This window comes from Coffea arabica, chromosome 10c, assembly GCF_036785885.1.
Source record: "Coffea arabica cultivar ET-39 chromosome 10c, Coffea Arabica ET-39 HiFi, whole genome shotgun sequence".
Lineage (NCBI taxonomy): Eukaryota > Viridiplantae > Streptophyta > Magnoliopsida > Gentianales > Rubiaceae > Coffea > Coffea arabica.
In genome coordinates, this window is record NC_092329.1 from 20,982,377 (window position 1) to 21,005,534 (window position 23,158).

General features: G+C 35.7%; 1 protein-coding gene and 1 long non-coding RNA gene across 3 annotated transcripts; one reads left to right on the forward strand and one right to left on the reverse strand.

Annotated features, from left to right (window-relative positions):
• Window positions 1–732: 732 nt before the first annotated feature.
• On the reverse strand, window positions 733–9,617 carry LOC113713425 (uncharacterized). Its single transcript, XR_011822496.1, has 2 exons — window positions 6,937–9,617; window positions 733–990 (listed from the first exon to the last, which is right to left on the reverse strand). It is a non-coding gene; the product is annotated as an uncharacterized lncRNA (long non-coding RNA).
• A 1,410-nt stretch (window positions 9,618–11,027) lies between these two features.
• Window positions 11,028–22,264, forward strand: LOC113711066 (uncharacterized). 2 transcript variants are annotated; one of them, XR_011822445.1, is made up of 4 exons: window positions 11,028–11,485; window positions 11,611–11,698; window positions 17,649–17,916; window positions 19,081–19,172. XR_011822445.1 is itself a non-coding variant. In XM_027234208.2 (4 exons), the coding sequence occupies exons 1-4, from the start codon at window positions 11,353–11,355 to the stop codon at window positions 22,072–22,074; spliced, it is 408 nt and encodes a 135-aa protein (XP_027090009.1). In that variant the 5' UTR covers window positions 11,091–11,352; the 3' UTR covers window positions 22,075–22,264. The 2 variants fall into 2 exon arrangements, 1 of the variants encoding a protein (XP_027090009.1); XM_027234208.2 differs by lacking the exon at window positions 17,649–17,916 and adding an exon at window positions 22,041–22,264 and having other exon boundaries at window positions 11,091–11,485; window positions 19,081–19,233.
• Window positions 22,265–23,158: the final 894 nt, after the last annotated feature.

The following is a 23,158-nucleotide window of genomic DNA, read 5'->3' on the forward strand; positions in this document are numbered from 1 at the left end:
TTGGCTTTGGAGCCACTCGTATCCTTATTATGTGATGTTACTTTTCTGCTTTTGCTTTACTCTTACTGTGTAAATATTGCTACGTGAAATTTACGCTTTTGCCCCTGTTTACTTACTAAGCTTTTAGCTTACCCCATTCCGTTTGTTTTCCTTAGCAGGGGCCGACGCGGGTACGTTTGGGGCTCATACACTAGTTTAGTAGATTGGCTTGTAATAGTTGAACTTTTAGGATGTTTGTTTTTATTCTAGTGGTTTGTATTAGGACCCTTCTTAGGGTCTCCCTTTTGGTTTTGGTTGTAATTATACGGATGTAATAGTAAGAGCAGGTACTTTTGGAGAATGTAATTATAACTCTTTTGGGATTGTATATAGTATGTATAGTACTCTTTTGGATTTTCTGGCTTTTATTGCTTTAAGTTTTGAGTCCTGGCGCGAGCTAGACAGGCGGCCCGCCGATACCCTTGGGTTCGCCCTTGGGAGAAGTGGGGTCGTCACACTTAACACCCGATAAATTTCAACCAGTATCCGAAACTTAACCTTATTGGCCGAATTTTTCCGAACTTTTCGCACTAGCGGGTCCCACGTCCGTTATATATCCTTAATTTTTCAAAAACTATCCAATACTAGGAAAATCATCTAAAAATTATATCTGCTCATTAAAAATATCTAGAAAATTTTCCTACTAAAAAAAATGCAGAAAACAAACCATTAAATAAATAAAACCCTAGAAAATGGGAAAAGTACAGGTTCTCACATACCAATGTATAAAGTCGTACCAATCCGGATAGATAAATACATAAATCCCTAATACAAACTTACAAGCCAAACAATCAAATTAGGGTTTACACATTTTCCAGCTTCAAGTGGCAATCCAAAAGGAAGGTACATTATCCCAATTAACGCATTACAGCCCACAAAATAAGTCATAGTATCCGAATACATTTCAAAAGGAAAACATAAATAAGTATCCAAGCTTTCAATTCCCGGAACCTGTTAAGGAAAACAATAAACATGGGGTGAGCTAAAACTCAGTGGTGCCCCAAAACATGCAATCACATAATATCAAACAGCGGTTAATAACTTAGCAAAATTTAAACAGTTACGAAAACGTATAACAGCACAAGGTAAGATACAGGGGCTCTCAGGAGCCATTTTCCTCGCTTGATCACCATTTATCGTAGTTGACCCTCCGTCAACTCTCACTACTTATAATCCATGTAGAGCGTCTCATTTTGATACCTAACCCGTCACCATTCATACCCCTGTCCCGGGCCCGCTCACCGACTAAGGACGCAGTATATTCGAGATATACCCGTAGATGATTGGTCGAGGGATTCACCCAACGACGCAACTACATTTAGATTCAAGGATTCAGGAGAAAAATGTTTTGCACAAGTCACCACTCGAACGGCTAGTGCGATAAAGTACACACAACTCACTTCGATGGATCAAAAACCAGTTTTGCAAATTATCACATATCGAGTCAAGAAAGCACTTTAACCAGGTAAGCATAGAACAGGCAGGGACACTCACCAAGAGTGAAGTTCAGATGTCAAATTCGGAATCGAATTCTGCGTCCTCGCAATATCCTAGAATACAAAATTTTGAAACTATAAGTTTCTATTCAGTTTTTAAGCTTATACACATCGAGGTATATCTGATATACTACTAGTTTACTTTCCCTTAGAAAAATTAAGAATCCACTTAGGTTGAAACTTGACAAAAGTAGTAAAAATGTTTCTTATAGTTTTCCTTGAGATACTTTTCCTTATAAAAGGTAACTAGTATTATTTTCTTGAAATAAGTCGACAACCTCTTAAGATCAAAGCTAGAAAGATATATTTGAAAATTTCTTTAAAGCTATGGTTCTTGCAAAAATTATCACTAAAACTATTTTACCTAAAAAAATAAGGTTTCTTGCCGAGCAAGTTTCTATGCTTTTAACTAAAATTATTAAAACTCGTATTTTGGAACTTTTCCTATAGTTAACTAGCCAAGAACAATTCTTAGAGGAAAGAAAAGGAGTAAAACAAGGCTAGCGTTTTAGAAACTAGGGAAATCATTTTCCAAAGGTAATAAGGCTAGTTTAAACTTAAAGGAAGAAATATCGAGTTGGCAAGGTTGAGAAAATCCCTACATGACATTTCTAACATTAACATACAGTGCTAGATTTTTATCGCACTCCACTAGAGTGAAGATATAGATAAATAGATTGTTTTAGAGCTTTTTTCAAGTTCACAGTACCAAAAAGGATTTCCTACGATTCCGATTTATAAGCACGTAATGTTTCAGATCCATCAATATAACAAACCAATATTTCCAATAGAAATCTCACTAGGGCTTCGTCAATCATTAGCCCTAGGTTTCAATAGGTTCATATCAAATCAAGAATAAAATAAATGACCAAGGCTTCATCAATCATTAGCCCTTGACAACATCAAACACTTCCAACCACAATTCAATCAGGGATTCAAACCACAAATAAGCTAAAAGTTCAATCCAAGTAAAAATTCAGTTTCATGAAGAAACAGGACCTTAATACAGAACAGTCTACTTTGAGGATTCACAGACAGCAGTACCCATGGAGGAAAAATATGAAATTTCTACAGAACAAAGGCCTATGATTCTAGTTTCAAATGCCACTAACGGCACCTTAAACGGATTTTCCTACACCAAGATATAAACATTTCACTGAAACTGGTCAGGGACATCCGAAAATCTGAAATTTCATTTTTCACTTGTGAAACCTCCTTTTTCTCTTTTAACACCAAAATGTTTTTATCCAAACCATCCATACATTTCTTATAGAACTTCAAAACAACATGTTCCAGGCATTTCCATCCATCATGTTTCAAGGAAAAATTTTAAAAAAAAAACCAAGTTGAGATTCCAACTCAACCTTTGGCTATCACAAAAGAAATTCCAGCAACTAATATACTTTAGATCAAATTTTCCCTTGGTTTAAACATGGTGTTAGGTACTCAAATTCAGCATATAAACACTTAGCTAGCTATTAACGATTTCCACTTCAAAACCGGATTCACACAGCTACTAAAATCATCCAGAAAAATCCAGAAATCTGTCCATCAGCCACGGATGAACATGCATGAAGGAACGTTCTGGTTTCATTTTATTTTCTGGATTTAAACATGCTTTTAAACTCTCAACTTTCTCATGCAATTACTTAGCTAGACAATGAACATTTCCAGTTCAGAAATCAAGTTCAAACAACAACCATTAACATCAAAATTTCCAAAAATTATTCCAACTTGGCTCGGATGAACATGCATGTGGTAGGATTGCATTTTGATTTTATTATTTTTTTTTCTGGTTTAAACTAATTAATTAACTACATGCAGAGCCTAATTAACTTGTTATTAACTATCTAATTATGGTTATAAACTCAAACAACAAAATTAAACCAAATCAGGCTGCAATAATCTAGCTAAGCTCTCGGCAGCTCCAAAGCTTGCACATAACAGAAATTCTCTTCTTAAAACTCTCATCCGGCTGCCTAACATCAACATGCATATTCTTAGATGGCTTAACCTTCTTGTTATTAATTGGTCAAACACTTAATCGAGCTCAGATTATCGCAGGAAATTAGAAATGAAGCTACAATTCCAAGCCAGCTCCTCGGCAGAAACCTCTAGCCAAAACAGAATTTTGTATGCTTTAACAACATCATCCGAATGCACAAATCAACATGCATGGTCTTAATCTTCAAGTTTTCTCTCAGCTATAGACACTTAGGTGTTCAGATTGCCACGAAAAAACAAAAATGGAGCTGCATTATCACCTCAGTTTCTCGGCAGCAACATTTCATCAAAACAGAAATTTTTCTAATGGCTTGATTTCAACAACCGACTGCACAATCCATACATGCAAGCTCTGATATAGCTTCCTCTACTAGTAATCAACTTAATTAGTCCAGAAATTACCTCAGATACAAGCTAAGCTCACACACGAAAATCCAGAATTTTCTTTCCTTCCTCTCGGCTTCACAATCCAACAAAGGTCGGTTGATCCTGATTCCTGAGTTGCGGCTGGAGTGGTGTTGTGGTGAGGTTGAGTTCGGTTGGTTGGAGTTGGAAATGGCCACAGCTAGGAGAGGAAAAGGTGCGATGGTCTCCTGGTATCTTGCCTCGGCTTACGGTCAGAACAGAAAGAAAGAAATGGCAGCTTGCGTTCCCTCCTCCCTTGCTCTCGGATGCAGCTCACAAGGTAACTCTCTCTCCTTTACTCTCGGTCCAAGGCAGAGGAAGAGCTGAGATGCGGTTGTGGAGAGGAAGTGTAGTGGTTGCGGTGGAATTGTGCAGAGGAAATGGAATGGTAAAGAGGCGGTATCTCGGTATTAAGAAGGAAAGGAAATGGTTTTGCAGTTTGTGATATGAATTGGAGAGAATGGTATAAGGTGCCGCGGTATTAGGAGTAGAGGTTGCGTGTGTGCGAATCGGTTACGTATCGAATTGGATAAAATGTGATTGGCCAATAGTTGCGGTGATTGGAATTTGCGGTCAGAGGATTTGTTTGATTTGCATGGAAATGTAAGGGCATTTTAGTCTTTTCACTTTGCTCCCTAACCTCAACTTAATTTCTCAATTCTAACTTAATTCTAAAAATTATCCCCAAGTGTGATTTGAACGCCTAATTATACACTAGTATACCTAAACCATTTTTATCGAATAATTATCGATTAAACTTTAATATTAAGGTTCCTAGTAATTTCTACATTATTTAGTGATTAATTTAGTTATTAGAATTTCCAATTATTATTTCTCAAGAAATAGAGTTAGTCTAACTCGAAATTTATTGGTTTAGTAATATAAAGTCAAGTGAAATAATAATTTAATCCAAGGGTGTCAATTTGCACATAAAAATTATTTTTACGCACTTATTTAGAAAACAAAGAAAGATATGGATATATTTATCGAAATTTTTACGCCTTAAATATGTTTAGTATATTAATATCATATTTATCTAAAATTTATTGATTTTATCTTAACGCGGAAATTCTTATTAACATTTAACATTAGCAACTAATTGGAATTAATCATTGGAATTTAAATAATTTATTTTAAGATAGTAAGGCTATCGACTCAAGTATCATTAATTTAGCATAAAGGAATTTAAGTATTCCAACATATTATGTTAAGGCGAAAAATTAATCTAACCCTAAAGATATTAATTTAGTCTAACAAAACCAAGAAATTTCATAAGGTAGGAAAATTTATGTTATTTTTCACATGTCGCGCCCCATTTTTTGATAAATAAAATAAATGGTTTTAAAAATGTATTTTTTGATTCAATTTGTGATTGAAAAAATGAATTGTGATTTAAAAGAAAAATGGGTCTAAATGGGGGTTTGAGAATGCGACGATTTGACCCAAAATTATAGTTTAAAAAGGGTTTTTGAAATAAAAAAATGGAGTCGCCACTTGGTAATGAGTTAAGGTGTACCAAGTCACCTAAAAATGAATTTTTTAAAGAAAAAATGGAAAAGAGTAGTAAGAAACCCCTTTTAAACGACTCCTAGTCCACGTAAACCAACGAAAAAGGTTCGGGAGTCACATTTGACGAAGGGGAAGGCAAGGATAAAATCCAAGGCACCCCTTCGACCTAGCCAAGGCTAGTTGCGTGATTTAATCAAAGATTTTCTTGTTTTAACCAAAGAATTTATTACATTTGGGTGTACTACGTGAATGCAAACCCTAGACCTAGGGGTAGATGGGAAAATTTCTCTTCAAAGGTTGAGTGGTGCCAATCACATTAATTGTGAAGCCCAATAATGATTCTTTGGAGAGGTCACATATAATCCTAAATGACGTAAAAATTAGTGAAATGAATGTATGCCATGTGAAAATGTGGGTTTGTGTGAAGTGAAAAAGTGATAAAAACAATAGTGTATAAGTGAAAGTGTGCAAATGGATGTACAAGATAAGGTGAGTAAAAATGATAATGTGAAAATGTATTATACATAAAGTGCATGTGTGCAAGTGATATTATAAAGTATAAATAGTTGAGTGAAAACGTGCAAAATTAAAGTCGTGTGAAGTGAGAATATGGAAAAAGGGATAGAATATAAAGTAGAAGTGTATGTGGTAGTGAATGAGTAAAACGCGTGAATCCTATAGGAATGCATCAAGATGGGAACGGGGAGTCCTAACTTTGTGACTTTAATTTTCCCTTTGATTGAAAGGGAGAACTAGCGTGCTAAGGCTATTTTGTAGCCACACTCGCTCGTTTCCCTTATCGAAAGGGGGCTCTCAAGCAAATGTATCCTATAACTAGCATGAGGTGCAAAAATCCTAAAGTGAGAGGGAAGAGATTAGAGGGGCATGCCAAATGATAGAAAAACTAGGAAAAATGCGTGAAATGAAATGAAACACGCAAATATGCACCTACGAAAAGGGAATGGCCTATTGGATCTAGCATTGGACTAGCCCATTCTATGAATTCCTACTAGCATTGGACTAGTGGAAACGGGTCAATGAGCCACAGCTAGCGTTGGACTAGTGTGGTGACGTACATTCATCCATTCCATTCATCTATACTACGAAAAGCAAGTAGACATGCCTAACACTCATAAACATGTGGCACGTAACACTTAACATGCTCGACTAGATGCAAAAACCTAATAAAGCGAGTAATACGTAACACATAGGCATGCAACCAAGCTAATGAACCTATTACATTCACTAACTCAAACAAAAGGGGAAGGGGAAAATGGACCAAATTGCTCGCCAAAGCCCTATCTATTACAAGCCAAGAGGTGTACACATACCCCATTAAAAGAATAACTTAATGAAAATGAAAGTAAATGACATAAATGAAAAGAATTAAGGAAAGGCTAGGAAAGCAAAGTAGGCATGCAATTCTCACTTAGCACGTTGGATCACATAGGAGAGACACAAAAAGGGATAAAAGAAATTATACCTCCCTTGAAATGGAGCTCTAATGGGGTGAAGTACTTATTTACCCTCCAAAATAATAAAAGAGTCAAGGCATCACTTTATTTATCAAATAATCATAAAAATAAAATGGCAAACTTGAAATTGAATCAATTGAATCATGTAAGCAACCCACATTCAAGAAGTCAAAAGAAGAAAGGACTTGATTGCACAAATTAACAACGTTTGGAGGTCTAAATTAAAGAAAAATAAAGTTCAGGGACCTATTTGCAATTAATTTAAGGGCCCAATTGACAGCATTGAAAGTTTGTAGGGCCATAGTGAAATTAAAGAAAAGTACAGGGACTGATTTGCAAATTTAGTTACCAGATTCTTAGTCAGACAGGCCATTGGGCCTTTGTATTTATTTATTTGGGCCAGAACCTTCCCTAACCCAATCGAAACCCAAGCCAAAACAGATGGGTTAGCCTAATTGTTCTTACGAGTTGGACCCAATTAAATTAATCACAAACCCAATCCCAAAAACCCAATCAAAAGTGTTGGGCTCTATCTTCCTAGGCCCAAATCAGAATCCCAACAAAATAAACTAAAACCACCTCCTTAAACCCAAGCAAAATGTCCAAACCAAGTCTAATTTTATTTAATAAAGCCCCAACAAAATAAAAACCCAACTAAAACTCTGATTATGCATCAAATCCCAGCATTAATCTATCCAGAAAATCACATAAAATATGCAAACAGAGGATTAAGCTTAAGAGGGCAAAATTAGTTTGGTTTTTCCAGATTTTGAGCCACAATGAAATTAGACTGAAATTGAGGGATTAAATTGCAATTCTTTTGGAAAACCCAAGCAAGCTTACGAAGAACAGGTTTCTTCCTCATTACCAATGTTTTCACAATTTTATTGCTGCAACTTGCTCTCTTATTCTACCGGGTAGATTGAATGCAAAACCCAAGCAAAATTCACTAGGTTATCAATCTAAGACCAACAAAGTTTCAAACCAGTCAAATAACATCATCCAAGCATGATCATCTATCCCAGGAGAATACAATCACAGCAGCTAGACATAAATGCAGCGAAGGTACAGGAGGAGGAAACTTAGGATGAACGTGCACATGGCATATCAATTGGACAGCAAATCATAGATTTACATCAAACTAAAAGCTTCAACAACAAAGCCAGAAAAAGACTCTTTACAGGTTTAACACTCTCATGCAGCAATTTCCCGAATAAAAATGACCCTTTATACATCTTTAGCCTCCAAAACCAACCGTACGCTATGCATTCCCCAGCAATCTTCTACCCAGACCAGCACAAGGGAGATCAAAAGAACAGTTTTTTAACTTATTCATATGCAATTTTGGGTTGCTAATGCCACTCTCCGATGACTTACCAAGGCACAAAAAAATCACAGCTTCAGACATCAGTCTACAAGCATTTAAAACAAGATCCTGCGGTCTAGTAAATCAAGATTCTTGTGCGAACCAGCATAGCCACATCAGACAACGGAGAGAATCAAAGCATTATTTGAACAAACCCATCTCTCGCTACCATGAAGAATCGACTATCAGGTTTTGAGCTTGTTGCCCATTTGTTTTCCTCACACCGACACAGACAAATCGTCATTCAAGGGGAATTTTCATCTGGGCATTTTGTCGAACAACGCATGAGCAGAAAAAAGGTCATTGATTCTCTACTTGATGGAAGCTATAACCGACCCCAAAAATTTTTAGCATAAACAATCAAAACAATTTCAATTCCAATCAGATACATAACGCATGTGTATTCTAACATCCATGAGCAATCTACATGAAAATTGAAACAACAACTCACGAAAGACATGTTTTGAGAGAAGGCTGAAATGTGAAGGAAACGGATGACTTACAGTGGTCTCCCACGGTGAAGATTCGCAGATGGCAGTGGTGGATTCCGACAGAATGGCGGAAGCTCCGGCTGCTCTGTTTTTTCCCAAATTCGTCTTTCACTTTGCCGAAACTTCCTTCCTCTGGTTCTTTTACCTCTGCCCGAAACTCTTCCTTGCCTCCTTGTTTTCCTGGCTTTTCTTTCCTGCCTAGCCTCACGAAGCTCCCTAGCTTTCCCTTGCTTTCTTTTGGTTTCCTCTCCTCCAGCCGCCACTCGCTTGGTTTTTCTTTTTTCCAGCCGTAAGCCTCCCCAGTTTTTAGTCGAAAACTATTTCCCCAATTTTCAGATTTTTGCCCCTGTTCTGTTCTATCTCTCTCAGTCTCTCTCGTTTTGCCCCCAAATTTCACCTTCCCCAAATTCCAGATTTCCCTTGCTGTCGATCTTCCAAACCTCCGTCCGCCGCCGTCCTGAATTTTCCTCCCTTTTTCTGTCCTGTTTTCATTTCTGATTTTTTCTATCCCACGAAGCCCTCTCGGCCTTTTCTCTAGCTTTTCCATTTTTCCCATTTTCCTCCGATGATGCTCCCTTTTGCTTTCTGCTATTGTTTTTCTTCGTTTCTGCCTGCTGAAACTCCCTTTCCCAATTTCTCTCGGCCCCTTTTTCTGTTTTTCTATTCCTCCCCCTCAAGCTCGTCGTAGCTTTTTCCTTTTTGTTTCTGATCTCTCTCTGTTGACCCCAGTTTTCCTCCTTGCGGCTGATGTTTTTTATTCTATTTATATGGGGCATTCCACCCTAAAACCCCCAGCCACTTCCTCTGAAATTGCAGCCAAAGGGCTGCCAAGTCCTTCTTTGCAAGCTGCGACAATACGCTCTGAAATTGCAGCCAAAGGGCTGCCAAGTCCTTCTTTGCAAGCCACGACAATACGTGGCTTGCAGGCGCGGATCACTTTTTTTTTTACTCACTTAATTTAAATCACAATAAAAACCAAAATAATTCAAACAAACTTAAACATAAATAAAATGTACAAAATTAATAACCAAAAGATAAAATAAAAAGCTAAGATTTTCCTCTTTTCTTTTTCTTCTTTTTTCTTTTTTTTTTTTCCATTTTTTCTTATTTTCAATTTTTCATTTTTCTTTACATTTTTTAAATAATGAAACTAAAATAAAAACTAAAAAACTAAAAACACTGAAAATTTGGTGTCTACATCACATAAACCTATTTTTACGTACTTAATTGCGAACAAGTAAAAGTAATGTTAGAAATTATTAAAGAATAAAAGAGATGCAAATGAAATATGCACTGGCTTATATATCTATTTTCAGGGTTCTCACAATGTACCTACAAAGTGCATTTTTGACAAATACAAATGAAAAGGAATCAATTTTATAATTAAGCACAAAAAAAAGGACTTACGTGAAGATTATGATACGGTTTCATATGGAAAAAATTATGATTGATTGATAAAATAAAAAAATAATACGAAAAACATTGAACAAACCTTCTTCATGTACTATTTTTCTTTGGTTGGCAAACATTCTTATGCACCTGCAAATTGCGGACAAATAGAATGGGAAAGCGATCAATCTTATAAATAAGCATAAAAAGAATACGACTTATGTGATAAGATGGTTTTGTATTTAAAATTTGGCATGAAAAAGATTATGATAGATTGATAAAAAGGATGAGAGATATGGAAAAAAAATAACCATGCCAGGTTGTTAGGGGAGAGACATGAGAGAGATAGCGTGATTAATGTGAGAGCGAGTAAAATAAACTCACTTGTTTAAGGATCGAGAATAGGAAAATGGATAAGTATTGGAATGTAACTTTATTATATATATATATATATATATATATATATATATAAATATATTAACTTTCAAATTGCCCTTTAATTCTAGTTTTTTCACATGTACTACAGATTAGGTGCTTGTCTCCCTCCATCAATTTTATTTTATTTTATTTTGCATTCATAAAATTTGGGCTAGCATTGTGTACAAGGTTTGCCTTAAAAAAAAAGAAAAATATATAGCAACATGGTCACATTTATCCGATATATGAGTGGAGAATCATTAGAAGGTTAGTGGTGTTAGTCATTGACTCATTGTGAGGCAAAATTTTTTTTTATTTGTGAAAACATGGAGAAAATTGCTATTGACTCCTATTTATATTGGTGCAATTTGTAATTAATCCAAAATAGATATCTAAATCAAAGGTAGGATATAAGAGTTATTTCACCACTATTGACCTCGACAATGGCTCCAATTGATTAATAGGAGAAGTATGCGATATTTTTAAAAGTTAGGGGAGGAAAGCAATAGTGTCAGAAACCTCAGGGTAGGTTTCTGAAATTAACCCTAAATCCAAACCAAAACCCCATGTTTACGTGTGCCTCGCATATGATGGAACAGAGAATTAGTAAATGTAGCAACTCTCTGTCTTTTGTCAAACCCAGAGAATTAGTAAAGTCCAAACGATTTTCTATTTGATGCTTGAGAAACTCAATAATTGAAAAATAATTAAAATAAATTTTTGAAATTCCCCCAGAAAGGAACGAAGCACATAAATTTCTAATGGATTTGGGGGAGCTGTGGGCCATATTCGGACCCGGAGTTTCCGGCGCAGTTTTCGGCGCCGGCTGGTGGTTTTGGGTGGATGCCGTCGTTTGCAGCTCCGTCAAGGTCTCCTTTGTCCACTACCTTCCAGGCATGTTTTTTTTTTTTTTTAACTAGGTTGACTTTTTTAATTTTTTGTACAGCTTAGTAAATAGTGTTTCAATATTAGGGTTTTGGATCAACATTTCATTTTTTAATTTCAGCGTTCTCTTGCAGGAATATTTGCATCTTTGGCTGCCTTGATGTTCAATTGCGTTAGGAAAGAGGACATTGACTACTCTCCGTACGAGGAAGGCGAGTGGAGGTACCCTTTTTTTTCATGTAATTTAAAGTGTTCCTTACTGGAGTTCTTATCTTTTTTTTTTCCCACTTCCATGAAGATTTATGATCTTTGGTGTTTAAAATTTTGATATGAAGTTAGTTAATTGAGCCGTTTGTTAGTTGTAGGTAATCTCTTATTGACGGTTAAGGGCAGTCCCTTTGACTGGCTCGAGCTTCCTAGAAGCATGTTAGCAGATCATATATCCCAAATTGCTAAATCATCGTGATAAACAATATTCTAGATGGCCTAGATTAACAAAATCCTAGATGACTTGATAAACAAAATCCTAGATAGGCTTCTAAAAAAGAGCTTAGCATTTTGGAATTCCTTGACTTCCATAATATTCAAGTGGTGTTGACCTGCATCAGGGCCACCTGAAGGGGGTGGGGTGAGTGGTAGAATGAGCTGTTGCGTAAGGTTATTGAGCTTTATTTGGAAATGATTACGTAGATTGATCCAGATGCATGCTTTAATATATCATATTTGATGTTGTAATTTTCATAGAGGGAAACCACTTGCTGCTGCAACATGTCAGAAACTTTTTTTGGCATCCATCCTAACTGTCTAAATGTACTTCTCAAGTTGTAGCCTAGGCTCTTAGGTACTCAGATTATCATGTTGTCGAATTATGTGACAATTAGAGGTGCAAGCAGCAACTTATTGTAATTTGTGTTTGTAATAATTTTATGCTTTTGACTTAGAGGTAATCTTGAAGATTGGATATTTTGGATGGTAAAAAGAAGAGAAAATCTCTTTATTCAGCTGTCATACAGTGTTTATATTTGGTTATAAGTTCTATTCTGTTTTGTACTTCTGTGCAGAGGACAAGTAAGACTAGCGTCCGTATAGGGGATGCTGTAGAAGAAAGAAATTTTACAACATTCTCTATGGAGTATAATAACTATTGAAGTCACATACCTTTTTTTAGGTCAAGTGACCATGTCCATCTGCTGGAATTGAAAATTTTTCCTCTTTGTTAACGACATGTCGTAAGCCTGCAGAATTCATTCACAGGATGCACCTGACTAGTTTTTCAATATACACAATAAATGTTGGTCAAATCTTACCATGTAGATGAATGTAAAACCGTTTCAGCTTTCATAGTGGCAATGAAAGCATGATAATGCTTATGCTATGGTTATGTTAGGATCATAGACAAAAAGATGAAATGCCAAGGTTCAGTTTAGTTTATTAGAAGCAAATAAACGTAAAAAGAAAGAGGAATAAAAGAGCTCAAAGAAGCTATTTTCTTGTCCTGGAATTACATTAGTCAGTAGTGAAATTAGTTTAGCATTTGAACTCAAAAAAAGTAGAATTTAGTATGTGTGGGTAGTGTCATGATTATTTCTTCAAGAAGGGTGGAAAAGTCAGGTTGATGGGCTAATCATTGACTCAACGTGATTGCAAAAGAATTCTTGAAGAACCCACTATGAAAGTCAGGTTGGTTTCTTTGGTTTGTAACTGTATTGAAGTACATTGGTAGTGTTTGATTATAAACACAGGATAAGAACCAAGATGATGAGTTAAGATGAATAAGAAGACCATAGAAAAACAACCATAAGAAATACTGTGACAAATGCATTTTCATTTTCTAAAAGCAAGTTAGAAGTTGCAGTCTTATCATTTTAGTGGCTGATAATATAATTGCTTACAACTTTATTCTTTGCATTAACACGCTGCTGAATGTGTGGTTATAATGATATAGCATTTCTAGATAAGCTCTGGATTGTAGAAAATGGGCAGGACCGTGCAAAGAAAATTTCTACAACTCTTCTCATGTTTTAGTTCACTGTTTGCACATTTTCTAGTGTAATTGAAACAAGCATTTGGGCTTTCTGGGATTCAGCTCATAGATGTAATTCTTGGTCTTCTAGTTATAGAAATATGACAGCATCTTAAAATATGTGAATTTGCTGATTTTTCTGTTGAAAATAAAATGAAAAATGAATTGACAATTGAATTTATGATCCAACGTGCACTCGTATTGGCCACTGTCCACTATACTAGGTTCTTTGCTGCAAAGTACATCCTTTTTTCTACATCGATGTTTATAAGATTCTACAAAAATGTAGAAAACAGAAATGTTGCAGATAAAAGCAGTGATTGAAACAATAACTCAGTAGCTGTATTTTGGTAGTCATTATTAACTATTAAAACAATTAGACCAAAAGAGATCCCTAATCTAACTCCTCTACAATTAGAATCCCCCTCCCCCCCCCCCCCCCAAAAAAAAAGGAAAAGAAAAGTTTGTTGCACGTAGAAGATTACATTTTCATTCCACTAAGGTTCAAAATTCGCTGTCTCTTTCTGTGCCAGCAGCAGGAGTCCAATTTTTCTATTTTTATCTTGATCTTGACTGTGAGACCTTTCACTGGTTACCTGCTTACCTTCTAGAAGCAGGAGATACCAGACATCCTTGAATTGGATTGCCACTGGAACAAGAGATGCATTTTCGGGGAAAGTTGAGATAACATTAGCCAATTACATTTTTCTTTCAGTCACACTATGGTGTACTCCAGCATGGTGCCACATGTCCACTTGATATAGTTTTGCTGGTTTTCTAATCAGAGGTCTCATTTTTCTTCGCAAGTTTCACCTATGAATACTGCTTAGATAAATGTCAGGCTAGAAAAGGACTTGACAAGCCACCAGCATGCCAAAAACGCATGAGATTTCCAATCCTGTAGGAGCCAAGATAGTTTTGATATGCCATTCCTCATGAAACTTGTATTATTTGTCATGAAAGAGCAGTAAACACCACCTTTACGATATATTGTTGAGACAAGCTCTCAGAAGCTGCCCTGAACCCTAGGAGTCAAAGAAATACTGGTTAGATATATAGCTTTGACATATAGAATCTTAAATATGATAATTATTTGAAGAAGATTGTGGTGATAATATATACTTAAGCATTATTGAGTCTACGTATGAAGATTTCTCATTTGGCAACTATTTCTATCAGAGAGCTAGTTCATTGCATAATTTGTGAATTCCCTCGGTGTGCATGTCATGGGGTATTGGATCTCAGATTTTGTAATGATTGGCTTATATATAGGTGCTTCTTTACAGCCATGTGACTTCTTTGCTATCTTCTTTGCCATCTTACCTGGACTCCTCATTTATGCCCTCCATATCCATGTGGACGCTTCATGACCCTGGTACTGGTACTGAATACATACCTAGAATGGCCAATTTTACTTGGGTGCCTTGACTTTCCTAGGATGCCTTGTTGCATAAGAGTCTATTATTCCTTGGGAATGATAAGAGAAGTGAAAAAGATAATGCAATGGATATTCACAGGCATTCTAAATCTCCAGGAATCAAGTTAAGTTCTTTGAGTATTTAGAAGTGTCCCATATCCTTGTTTTAGTTGGTTGATGAATTAGACACCTTGATCATACCCGTTTTAGGTACCCATACCCGATCCAAACATATTTTTTAAGGTGATGATGAGTTGGAAAATGCTTTAATACTTGATGTGTAAACATTTATTTGGGCATATTTGTTAAGGCACTATAGATGTTTGTGGCCGCAATTGGCAGTAGCTCCTTTGTAATGGAAATCCTTTTTGGAGAGGGCCTTTTTGAAATGAGTTTCAGAAAATGGGCATTTAAAATTAAGAGGCTTCTGGTGAATATGAGTTATTTTAAGTTCGTAGAAATGTGAATGTCCCTTGTTCAGTCAGATTCTGTTTGGGCAATAAATGCATAGAGAGCAAACAATTAGCCACTTGACAATGCTATCCTTGCTTATCAATAAACTAACATATAAAATTGAATTGGGACGATTTTTAAGGATGATGATAATTTTTAAATGGAATAAGAAAAACTATCAATACAATTATTTTTTAGGAATTATGAAATTCATTTTGGGAAAATAAATTGCAACTTGACATTCTTCTTACATTTGACAAATATTACTCTCTGTAAGTTGCATGTGTAAATTAGATGAAAGTTTCAATTTGGTGGTGCCAGTGATTCAATAAATGTAGGTAAGGGTTAATTCTACAATTGACTTTTAATCGAGGTCCAGGATCTGGATAGACTGTTCAAGGGAAGTCCACTGGAATGTACTCTCTGGAGAAGTTAATTCCTTGAATATCAATTTGAAATACTTTACAGAACACTTTCTGTTGAAGGCTAAAGAGCAATATTTTTGTAAAACTTCTGGAGCATCTTTACTTTCAGAAGAAAACTAAAAATCCTACTCATTATAAAGTTTGGATACGTACTTTACTCGTTATCATCTTATTTGTGCCTTTAATTTTTTATTAATCTTCTGAGTGTACTCTACTGTTTAGTGCGTCTATGTTGATTTAGTGCAGATGATCTGTTATCTATATAGGGGGTCTAGGTGCTTAGGAACAACTTTTTCTGTAGCAGTGACAAACTTTCCGTAACAAAATTATAAGGTGGTTAGTATTTATCTCTAGATTGAGTTCAAAGATCTTATGATAGGCAATTGATTCTTCTTAAATGTTTGTAAGAGTACCTTGAGGATACTTCTTACTTCCTGTTACCATGCTTAAAGATGATTATTGATGTATGCTGCATCTTCTCAACTCTATTTAATTGTCTGTCAATTCTGAGCACAATTTTCCTGAATTTCATACTCAATTCTTGAAAAAATAAATGAAATGCAAAGAAAGTATTTAGTTTACACGCTTTGTGCACTTTAACTGCTTTCTTTATTCCTTGGTCCCAAAATTGAATTTCTTAGTTTGATTGGGTCATATGTGGTTATAGTCGTGGAATGTATAAATATTCTGGTGAGGAAATCGGGAACACTTGCTATTTCATTAGTTAATTGAAATTTAAGGAGATACTGGAGAACATTTGCTCTACGGTTTTGGTCCACAAGTATTTGAAGGGAAAATTGGCTTAGTTTTTCCAGTGAAGGAAAGTGAATCTTGTCTGAATTGGCTAAAATGAAAAGTAAGATATTCGATTTGGTAGGAGAAAGTGTAACTCTTCACTATGGAAATTTGCTATTTTGAAACCGTGCCTTTCTAAAAGAAGTCATGGTGTAATGGTTGACTCCTCTTTTTCTGCCACCATTGACATGTTTTCATTTTCTAAATTATGCATACCACATAGCTTCCCTGTACCACATGTTAACAATTGCTTGATAGTTGCTGAAACAACCTTGAGAGGAAAAAAATGGTTTTTTTTTCTTACAATAGCAAATGCTACATATAATTAAAGGGAGTAACTTTAAACAAAATCAAATAACATAGTAGAATTTGAGACAACCACACATTGTTCATATGAGGTGTTAAGCTTCAAATTCTTCAAGTGTCTATGTTTCTAGGTGGCACTTATTCTTTAACTCTCCAATACTTCAACTTCGCAAGGGGCAATGTAAAGAAAAAGAGAAAGTTCACAAATTTTAGAAAGTGCAATTATAGGACAAAGTAGATTATCAAATTTCCTCGCCTATTCTGTAATTCTTCTGTAATTCTCAGGGGGTGCTTGGTTGGAGGGTATAGGAATCAAGAATTGGATTGAGTCCCATAATTGTTGCTTGGCTGATGGGTATGGGTTTTGAAATCTTGGAATAAATTATAAAAAACCAGCCACTCTCAATACCCAACTAGATTGGAGATAAATCCCACATTTGATTCCAAAATCTTAAGGAAAAAAAAAAAAAAGCTTCTGGTCCCTTATCTTCCTCACATAGCTCTCTCTTCTTGCTCTCCATGGCAAGCCAATCTCTCTCTACTTCTTTACCTCCTTGTCTCTTATTCTTCCCATCCTCCATGGCTGTCACCTCCCTCTTCTTGTCGCTCACTTTTCCAATCCTCTATGGCAGCACCGAGGTTCCCAGGGCTCTTCCTCTTGACTACCAACCCACTTGCCTTTTTTATTTTTGCTGAAGTATAGCTGCTGTGGGAGCCTTCCTTTGTGTTGATCGGGGGATTGAAATTATGCAGGTATACTCCAATCTCTGGTCATCAACTTCGACAAAATCAAATCTGGATCTGCTTCAGCTATCGCTGCATCACTGGGACTGTTGCTTCTGAAGCTCCATTGTCTTTACTAAAAATTGAATATAGATGCTAATTGGTGGTGGTTAGGTACTGGTTCAATGGGTGTTGTCATGGTTCGGTGCTGGTTCAATGGTATTATAGTGGGTATGTATGTGGGATAAGCATCTGAATGAGGAAGAGGAAAGATATGAAAAGAAAAAAGAAATTAAAGGTAAAAACTGATTATTAAATTTGATACCCATTCCTTACCAATATTTACCAAGCACCCCTTTTCTAATCATATCTTTGGCCAAAATCCATACTAACATTTTTTGTATGATTCCATTTACAATTCGGATTCCTAAGCTTGAACTAAGCGCCCCCTCAAAGTTGGGGAGCGGGGATCGCCCGTCTTTAAATGCACATAGCTATTAGCCTGTACTTGTTTCTCTTGGGTTTTAACTCCTTGTTTCCTATTAGTAAAATTATTACCTTCTCAAAAAACAGGTGGCAACTTTAAAAGACTAGGGATGGCAATGTGGCAGGGGAATTAAGTGATAGCAATGTGGGGAGAAATTTCTCCTGCATTCAATGGAACAGGAGTATGGGGGAGGCTACTGCCACTCTATCTCCCACTTAAAATGAAACCATAGTAAATGTTTCATATCTTGTATATAAGTATATTTAGGTATAATAATTATGTCATATATGTATACGGATAAACATGCAGATTAATTAGTCATAGCTTCTTGTTTTCTTTGCCACATTCATTTAGTCATAGATAATATACTTTTTTAATAACTTGGAGGCTGACAATAATTTTTTTTTTTGTTTTTACGTGTGCTAAGTACTTTTGTAGTTTGAATTAAATAACTAGTAAAGCCTATAACAGCTTCTTAGTGTTTACATTATGGTTGAATTACTGGGCTTCATATTTGTTATCTTTGAAAGGTAATCTCAATTTTATGATCTTCATAATCTCGATTCTATGATCTTTGGGAGACAAAAAGTACCAAAAGCGGATGCCCAACAGGGATCCAAGAGTGTGAGGCAGGGTGTATGTGTTTTGAGTATGGCAGAATGTGATTTTTTCAGGTGGATTGGGGAGGGTACTATCAGCTCATTGGCAATCCTATGAAATGGGTGTTGATCGAAGAGATTGTAATTTGTTTGCGCAGTATAGTCCAACACATTTTGGGTGATCTTTTTCTTCCTTACAAGGAGACAAGAATCCCTCAAATCAGTTGATTTTGTGGTTTTTGTGGTTTTTGTGTTTTGGGTTTCTATTTGTGTTACTGGTCTGTAAACCTCTTGGTAATTTGGACATCTGTTTTTGATTCAAATTATGTCATTCAAATCACTAATAATTTGATGATTTCCTTTTCTGAATTTGCAGGTTGAAGCTGTGGCTTTTCATTGCATATGTTGTATCTTTTGTTTCATTGGCAGCTTCAGTGGGCTTATTAATACAAGACTCTCTTGTGAAAACTGGTCCGTCTGCATGGACAGGAGTTGCAGGCGTTCTCCAATGTGTGTTTGTGCTTATAAGGTAAGATTTACCTCTAGCTTGACTTATACTATCTAGTTTTCTTTCCTTTACTGTGCTTCTGGGGTTGGTTTGGTTCGAAGGATTTCGCTTATTACTGAAATAGTTGGAATGTGCTTGCCTTCTCTGATCACTTGATAAATTCAGGTATTTTCTTCCTCTGAGCATTTGATGCAATTCCGTCACCTTTGGCTTTGTCATCAACTTGAGAAACCCTTGCTACTAACGTTCTCATATAGTGTTCCTTGCTCTGTGCAAAATTCTTTGGCATCTGCTCCAAGAGTGAATTTCTATACTCGAACTGTCTCTATGAAACTTGATCTTAATGCAAATGGGAAAAGTTATATTGATAATACAGCATGGTGGGTGGGTTCAAAGTTTCATTGTGTCAGCTACCTGACATTGACTTGAACCTTTTTGTATCCTTCCCTTTTTGAGGCTCTTGTCTCCTCTCCTCTCCTCTTCTTTCCATCCTTTGCATGAATCGTGCACTGATAGGTAAGGGGGACTGCAACTAGGCCAATAAGCTAAAAGTTGCCACCTGGTAGAGCTTTATTGACTCAATTTAACTATACTTCTGCTCTAGCTTTTGAAGTCAAGATACTAGGCTGGCTTGGAGTTAGAATCAAGTTCTTTTCTGTCGTTCAATTCATTTGGTTGATCAAATTAATCCATTCAAACAGATTTCTCACAAAAAAGAAGGAACAACTTAAGCAGAAAATGACAACAGGGCTGCGTCCATCCCCCTACCAGCTAACCAAAGCAAATAAGTTGAAATTCCCTGAACAAGTCAAACGTTTCCAGTTTTGTTCTTTGAAAATATATACAACTACTTTTATAAATAAAACCTCAAACGAACAGTCAAAGCCCATATCTAAGGAAAGCATATTTTCACTAGTTTTAGCGCAGCACAAAAGCTTGGTAGGCTGATCAGATTTCTTTAGATAGGTTTTGGTCTTTCAAGAAAAACTCACTGATGGAATTGCAGGTATCAAACTCTCTAAAACTCAATCAGAAAACTGGAATTTAATAGCAGAAAAACACGAATGAGAAAGAAATCAGGTTAGGAACTCCAGGAATCACTGCTAGAAATTTTCAGGCATCCCACCTAAAGTTGGATTGCATCTCACAATCTCACAAGAAGACATTGAGTCTGCAGGAAGTTTTTTTAGTCAAGAATCTGACTTCTCTTTATGGAAAAGTCGATACTCATAGACACCTAAAAAAATGACTCCAATTCTAATTAAAACTCCTAACTAGAATAGAATTCTTAGTTTATTATTAATCACTCCTGGGGCTGACAACTAATATACTAATCACTTTTGGAAGTAATTACTGACCAGACAACTACGACAAGATAAATTCCTGCCACCAACTAAATTTATGAAAGTACCCTGCTGACCAAAATCAGAAAATAGACTTTTTAGGACTCAAACCAACTCCCAAGTAGGTTCCTTGTCATCAAGAGCGTGCCAAACCTAAGTTTGTGCATTCCACGCATCTTTGCCATGCCTTCTATAAACCTTAGGCGACTTCTGCCATTTATCTCTATCATTGAGCTTCTGCTAAATGTAAATAACTGTATATGAAAACTCCAATTTTTGTGCTATGCTTTTTCATTATATGGTTTTGAATGATTTTGGGAGTAAAACAAGGAGCATGAGAACACCCACAACACCCCCCCCCCAACCAAAAACCCAAAAAAAAAGAAAAAAACCATCACAGAAGTTGCACTTTACATCCTAGATTATATTAATTAGTAGTTTGCACCCTTAGTTAACTAAAAGATGAACTTCATTTATTTAATCAGAGAGATGATGAACTTATCATCCATTAAAAGTTTAAGCGGCAAGAATACTATACAGTGGGAAAAAACTTCCACTTTCAATAAACTAATTTTCACATCATAACAAAAGTCTAATTAAAAACATATTAAAAAAATATATTGGATCACTTTAACAATTATTCCTCTAATTTGGAACTGTACTTTTGATTTCTATTTTTTTATGCACACAACTAATTGAATAATTTGGGTTTTTCTTTCTTTTGAAACTTTCAATTCCAATATTTTGTTACTAATACCTAAATTCTAATTTAGGTATAGTGGTGAATTTTTGCTACTATTATTGTGCTAAATTCATGTAAAGATTTTCGGGTACTACTTCATTTAAATTTTGCGAGATTACAAATAATTTTTGCTGTTACATGAAGATATGGCATTATGGTGCACTAAACAAAATGATGAGATTTAAGAAATTGTAACAGTAATCTTTCAGTTTTTTTTTGTATTTTGTCCCTTTAAGTACGTGTTTTCACTTGAACTTTTTATAAAGCAAAAATAATTAGTCTATGTAATGTGAAAATTTTTTCTCACCTAAAGGGTATTTTGCAACTTGAACTTTTAGTGGAGGATAAGTGGGTCACTTAATCAATTGCTTGGATAGAGTTAATTTTTTCATTATTTTTCAGTTGACCAAGGGTGTAAAGTGCTTCTTAAAATACTTTAGGGTGTAAAATGCAATTGATGCAATAGTTTGTTGGGGTTTTCTGCATTTAACCCTAAGGTTAACAAAAACCTTTGGGCTTGGGAGTTATTGAGCTCAAGCTTAAGCTCAACCTAATTTACTGCCCTAGTGTCTTGAAAAAATGTTGCAGTACGAATTTTTTTGTCAGTTGAGTGACAAGCAGCTCAGTTGTCCAAACTTCAGAATCTGTGTAATTACATGCATATTGTGGCTTTTAAGCATGTTATGAATACTCATACTTGCGACCCTGTCTGAATTTTGGTGGTTGCATGTTTTCCTTTGCAGTGGGCTGATTTATTGGACTTCACATACGGAGTAAAACGAGGTGGAGTGTACATGTTTGAGGCTTTAGATTTGTATACTACATACTCTGTGCATGTGTGGTTTACTTGATCAAGCTTGGTATCTAAAGCGCACGATTGCCATGTACAAGTGTATTTACTAACTGGATACAAGTTAACCTTGATGTTTCTGAAGTAAAGCACAGTCAGATCTTTTCTCGCTTTTCATTTGATTGCTTTATTCTTGTGAATATGTCATCCACTGACCACCATTAGGTAAGTAAGAGTTGTCAGCATCTTCAGATTTAACCCTGTGCTACCACTCTTATTAAGGTGCAAGAAAAAGATAAGTATTTTCAGATTCCAAGGTGCTTTTTCGCTTGATTCTGGATGAAATTGAATTGTTACCGTCATTGGAGCAAATTTCGCCTAATGAAATATACCTATACCTAGTATATCCAACTCTAGCCTCCTTAAGCTTTTTCATAATGGAGAGGTGAGTCACCTGTTACCTCCTGCAGTTTTGAGTTTCATCATCTGTACATTGTGTAGAAATATCCACTCTACACTATAGTGTTATGAGTTGGTCTTTTTGAGCTTTTGCTTTAATTGTTAGTTTAGATGGATAAGTTAAAGGTGGTATTTTACTCCAACAACACAAGGGGCTAAAGTTGTTTTTCTCAAATTATTCGGATAATCATGGGAGTGGACGCTTAAACCATAGGAGTTAAAAGAAAGGGCTCGCCCTAGTTGTAATGATCTTGTTCGAGTCTTCCCAAAATGAAATAACCTAATTGGTCTTAATCTAGAGACTTACAAGGTTGCCCCTTATTTTTAACATGTTACATCCAATTATCTCTTATTTTAAAAATGTCTTTTCTTTTATATTAGAAAAAGTAAAAAGATGGTGTTAAAGAAAAAGATTCTTGAGAAGTTTGTAAATTTTAAGAAGTCCAAGGGATTATAAATCATTAGAGCAAAGACCAGTGCAAGGCAGTTTTGAGTTTATCAATCCCAAACTATGCTTCAAAAAGAGGATATTGACCATGCGGGTGAACTCTGGAACTATATCGTAGTTTTGAAGTCATCGCAAAGCCCTACATTTAATCTCATCAACTAATT